General features: G+C 45.3%; 1 protein-coding gene across 5 annotated transcripts in view; it reads right to left on the reverse strand.

The window, feature by feature from the left end:
* Positions 1 to 891: 891 nt before the first annotated feature.
* Positions 892 to 5,901, reverse strand: part of TMEM219 (transmembrane protein 219) — a 17,687-nt gene continuing 12,677 nt past the window's right edge. For all 5 annotated transcript variants that reach the window (XM_005881998.2, XM_005881999.2, XM_005882003.1 and 2 more), the window contains 3 exons: positions 4,588 to 4,817; positions 2,620 to 2,789; positions 892 to 997 (listed from right to left, as the gene is read on the reverse strand). In XM_005881998.2, coding sequence (XP_005882060.1) covers positions 2,652 to 2,789; positions 4,588 to 4,817 — 368 coding nt within the window. In that variant the 3' untranslated portion in view covers positions 892 to 997; positions 2,620 to 2,651. The remainder of the gene's footprint in view (positions 998 to 2,619; positions 2,790 to 4,587; positions 4,818 to 5,901) is intronic.

Genomic DNA, 5,901 nt, shown 5'->3' on the forward strand with positions numbered 1-5,901 from the left:
GCTAGGGAGCCAGAGTGCGCACGCGCCCCGCCACGCGGACCCGGGTGGGAGGCGGGGAGAGGGGCTAGGCTTGGGGAGGGCGGAGTCCAGCGCGCTTTCCGACAACTGGCGGTGGAGGGGGCTGCGGCGCATGCGTTCGCCCCACCTTAGCGGGGAGCCCGAGCTTGTTGCTAGGGCAAGCTTTGAGGGGGCGCGGGCGGAAGGAAAAGGATGTGATCGCGCCTGCGCGCAGGGTAGATCCTGGGAGGAGTGAAGGAAGGTTGGTGTGTGCCGCGGAAAAGGCGGGAATATGGGCTGCTCAGCTTAGTAACCGGACAGCCTGGCCTTGGGCTACCAAGTTCGAGGAATCTTTGCTGGGTAATCTGTCACATCCTTTTAGCAACCTGAGGCCTTTTACATGACTAAACCCACCTGACTCTCGCAACTAGCTGAAATTATTTCATAGGCACAAGGTGGCAGAGCTGGATCAAAACCAGGTGTTTTCCAAAGCCAAGGTACAACCCTGGGGAGAGCTGCAGTAACCCATGCCCTAGGACAGTGATGGTGAACCTTTTGAGCTCGGCGTGTCAGCATTTTGAAAAACCCTAACTTAACTCTGGTGCCGTGTCACATATAGAAATTTTTTGATATTTGCAACCATAGTAAAACAAAGATTTATATTTTTGATATTTCTTTTATATATTTAAATGCCATTTAACAAAGAAAAATCAACCAAAATAATGAGTTCGCGTGTCACCTCTGACACGCATGTCATAGGTTCGCCATCACTGCCCTAGGACAACCTGTATCCTAAACTAAGAATCAACAAGGAAAAATCCCCTGAACCTCCCAAACCAACCTACTCTTAAAATTCCCACCTCATCTAATTCCCAATAAACACACTGGGCAGCATTGGGGGAAAAAAAAAAATCCATTTATTTCTCCCCACATTTTTGCTCTCCACTTTCTGTAACATCTCTTCCAACTCAGAACCAAGGCCCAAGAAGTTGATTCACACCTGGAGAGAAAGAAAATAAAAAAACAGAGCAGGTGAGAGAGCCCTTGGGGGAAGCTCTGGAATTGCTGCAGAAATTGAGGGAAGAACAGAGGAAGTGACAACTAGAGACAGGGACAAGCCCTCCTCCCAACTGGGGTGGCCTCAGGACCCCAGGAAGTATCCCTTTTCCCGTCTGCTCAGATCTAAGGAAGGCCTGTCTCCTCCACTCAGCCAGTCTCTTCCTCTCAGCACCAGTGGCCCATGGCCTGCAAGCGTCAAGTCATAGCATCTTAGCCTGGCATCGCGGTGCCTCATTTCCTGTCTCAAGTAGGTGGCTGAAGCAGTCAGGCACAGCCCTAAGCAAAATAAGCAAAGTTGTGCCCTAGCCAGTTTGGCTCAGTGGATAGAGCGTCGGCCTGCGGACTGAAGGGTCCCAGGTTCGATTCCGGTTGGGGGCATGTACCTTGGTTGTGGGCACATCCCCAGTGGGAGGTGTGCAGGAGGCAGCTGATCGATGTTTCTAAAATCAGTGGATAGAGCGTCGGCCTGCGGACTGAAGGGTCCCGGGTTCGATTCCGGCCAAGGGCACATGCCCAGGTTGCAGGCTCGATCCCCAGTAGGGGGCGTAGAGGAGGCAGCTGATTAATGGTTCTCTCTCATCATTGATGTTTCTATCTCTCTCCCTCTCTCCCTTCCTCTCTGAAATCAATAAAGAAATATATTTTTAAAAAATAAGCAAAGTTGATCTTGAATGTTCAGTTCCTCTGGCCCTTCCCTGGGCTTAAGCTGTTTCTACTATTCCCACGGTTATGTCCTAAGGCACAGCAGCCAGCTGAAGCTGAGAACAATTTAAGAACTGGATGCAGAATATATGACTCTCAAATTGAATGAGAACCATCTAAAGGTGAGAATATTTTACAGAAACATTTTTCTTCCTCAATGAGCTGATACACAAACTAGTTAGCCAATATGTTTCCCACTCCCCGCTGCTTTTGTGTCCCTCGAAAGATTCTGTTAGCAGAATCAACTTTCTCTAAAGGCAGTGATGGCTAATGGAGAAGAGAAAGTGCATGTAAAGTGCTGGGGCACATGGTATGTGCCTAGTAACAGGCATCATCAATCAATTCTTTTGAGCTGTTCAAGATGACTTTTACAAAATTTGAGTCATAAAACTGGATATCAGAATTTCAGGGCAAAAGCAAGACAAACATTATTCATATCCAGGACACATCATCAAATCTGAACCCTCTTAATTCACCATTGTTACCAAAAAGCTTCTTGGATGTGAACTAGATCTATGGGTGAATCTTAATATCAAAATGTTAATGGAAAGAAGTCACAAAAGAATATGTATGATTCCATCTATATGAAGTTCAAAAATAAGTAAAACCAAATCATATTGTTTAGGAATAACTCTGTCAGTTACAATTCCCATTCCCACCCCATCCCCTGTTCTCACAGGACTGGGGCAAATAAATGTCAATGGAAAGAAGTTAGTCACAAAAGAATATGTATGATTCTATCTATATAAAGTTCAAAAATAACTAAAACCAAATCATATTGTTTAGGAATGACTCTGTCAGTTACAATTCCCACTCCCACCCCATCCCCTGTTCTCACAGGACTGGGGCAAAGAACCTTACCTGAGAACAAGACAGGAACCAGACCAGTGCTCTCAGAGCCGGGTTCTAGACCAGTAGGACTCTCGACGAGGGTGGAAGCACACAGCAGTAAAAAAGCAAAGAAGGCCACAGAAGAGAAGCAGGAAGGAGCCCAAAACCAGCAGCCTGGAGCCACACAGGGCCAGCTCCTCCTAGGGGTGGGCACAGGGAGGGAGGGAGAAATGAATGAGACAGAGGGAAGATAGAGAATCTTCCCTTAGGAAGACATCTTACCCCCAGCCCGAGGCTATGGCGAGAAGCCTCCACGGAGGAAAGGGCTCTCCACATCCAGGGAGCAACTAGAAGGGACATGTTATTTCTATACAAGCTAATTGTCTCCATGGTCTACAAACTGCCTTCTTGCCCAGCATTGAACCTCCTAATAATGACTCTCTGAGAGTTCACTATTATCCACATCTTAAAAACATGCAAGCAGGGCCCGGTCTGGAAACCAAGATCTCTGATTCCAAGCTCCCAGGTGATGCTCCTCACCAGGGTGTTTGCAAATGTGAGGGAAGAGTATGCAGCAGCCTCCTAACTGTGCTCTCTCCTCCACTCGGCCAGTCTCTTCCATCCAGCACCACTGGCCCCATGGCCTGCAGTGTCAGGGCACAGCATTTTAGCCTAACCTTGCAGTGCCTCATGGTCAGGCTCCTGCATCTCTCCTGCCTCTTCCCATAAGTCATTCCTCAGTCCCTCATCACTTTTCAGTCTCTAGGCCTGTGCTCATGCTGGTCCCTTATGCCTGGAATGTATTTCCTTTTTCTTGAACCCCCTCTAGTGCATTATCTGCCCTAATATTCCTCATTCTTCAGGGATCAATCATTCTGACAGGGCAGAACAAGCCTGGGCCTTAGAGTCGGAAAGCCTAGGTTGAAATCCTGCATCTGCCACTTAAGTAGTTGTGTGGTCTTGGGCAATTCATTCCCTCTGTCTGAACCTGTTTCCTCATCTGTAAAATGGGATCATAACAGCTATCTCAAAAGGTTATTTAAAATGAGATAATGAATCTAGCCCTAACCGGTTTGGCTCAGTGGCCTGAGGACTGAAGGGTTCCAGGTTCGATTCCGGTCAAGGGCATGTACCTTGGTTGTGGGCACATACCTAGTAGGGGGTGTGCAGGAGGCAACTGATCGATGTTTCTCTCTCATCGATGTTTCTAACTCTCTATCCCTCTCCTTCCTCTCTGTAAGAAATCAATAAAATATGTTTAAAAAAATAAAAATAAAATGAGATAATGAACCTGAAAGCACTCTGTTAGAAACTACTGTGCACAATTCCCTTGCTTAAATGCCACCATCTCCGTGAAACATTCTCTGAAAATGTTCAAGTTAGAGTCAATTGCTCCTTGCTCTGTTTGAATAGTACTTTGCTCATATCTCTATGCTAACAATTAGTTTATTCTGCCTCTTAGTCCAGCTTCTGAATTCCTTTGAGGGAGAGGTCATGTTTTTTGGTTATTTAAAGGCGTAATTAATAGTAATAGCTGCCATTTATAAAATTTCTATTATGTACCAGACATTGTACTAAGTACTTTACATTCATTCTCATTTATTTGTTGGAATGAGGAGACAGTATCATGCTTTCCATTTTACAGATGAGGAAGCTGAGGCTCAGAGAGACTCAGGTGCTTGTTCAAGGTCACAGCCTCCCAGTCAGTATTACAAAGCCTATGTTTTATCTACTGGGTAAAATTGCCTTCAAGCCCTGGCCGGTGTGGCTCAGTTGGTTGGAGCATCCTCCCTTGCACCAGAAGATCGCAGGTTCAAGTTTGATCCTGATTGGGGCCTGTACAGGAGGCAACCAATCTATGTACCTCTCTCACATTGACGTATCTCTCTCCCTCTCTCTCTCTCTCTCCGCCCCCCCTCCCCCCTTAAAAAAAATTGCCTTCAAGATACAGCATGCAGCATGGAAGTCTATGAAACCCTGACAACCTGAAGCTCTTACCGAGGTGAGCAGTTTGGTGAGCGCAAGGCCTTCCTGGCTCCAGACCCGGACACAGTCCTCAGCCATCCTAGGGCTCAGGGTGGCATTTCCTACTCCTTCCTCTGAGCAGGAGATGGGTGGCTGGCTGGAGGGCAGGAGTCCTGGGACAGCACTAAAATACAGGCAGATTCCTGGGGTCCTTTCCGTGGTCACCCTGGCTGTAACGAGGACCAGCTCTCCTGCAGAAGATCCTATGAGGAGCATGGGAGAGGAGATGGAAGAAAATGAAGGGTCGGGTGCGAACCATCCCTTGTCAGACTTCTATTCATTTCAAAGGCTTCCTACAGTTCCAGGTGTTTTAGCACTGGTTCTATTCAATGAAATACGCTATACACCATCGTTTACATCAATTAAAAATGAAAATAAGTAGGTACTAATATAAACAAAAATTAATTTAAATTAGCTTACAACCAACAAAACAAACACATCAATATTTACAAGGTTGCAGTGAACCGGGGATAGATACACATTGTCAATGTCAGTTTGTATAAACTAGTTCATCCTTTTTTAAGAAAGCAATTTTCCACTAGGTACGAAAATCCATTAAAAGGTTCACATCCGGCCCTGGATTGTGTTTCTCAGTGGTTAGAGCGTCGGCCCACATACAGAAGAGTCATGGGATTGATTCCTAGTCAAGGGTACATACCTGGGCCGCAGGTTCGATTCCCCGGCCCCAGTTGGGGTATGTGCAGGAGGCAACCAATCCACGTGTGTCTCTCACATTGATGTTTCTCCCCACCGCCCCATTCCAATCGTTCTAAAAATCATTGGAAAAAATATCCTCAGGTAAAGACTAACAACACAACAGAAAAGGTTCACATCCCATTTCAAATTAGTGGAAAAATAGCCTATTCAGTTAATGGCCTTGGGACAATTCCATTTGTGAAAAAAGGTTAGACTCTTATCTCACACTATAAAATTAAGTCCAGATATATTAAATACCTATATAAACAAACTAACTAACTAAAAAACCCCAAAAACCTAAGTAAGTATTAAAAGAAAATATGGAAAAATATTTTCTAATTTTAAAGTTGGGAAACCCTTGCTAAAAATGTCACAAAATCTAGAAGCCTGAGTAAAGAACAAGAGCAATAAACTTAACCTCATAACAAATTGAAGAATTCTATATAATGAAAGATAAGTTTAAAAAACACACACAAGAGTGCTTGCTTGGCAGCACATATACTAAAACTGGAACGATACAGAGAAGATTAGCATGGCCCCTGCACAAGGATGACACGCAAATTCGTGAAGCGTTCCATATTAAAACACACA

This window comes from Myotis brandtii, unplaced genomic scaffold, assembly GCF_000412655.1.
Source record: "Myotis brandtii unplaced genomic scaffold, ASM41265v1 scaffold698, whole genome shotgun sequence".
NCBI lineage: Eukaryota > Metazoa > Chordata > Mammalia > Chiroptera > Vespertilionidae > Myotis > Myotis brandtii.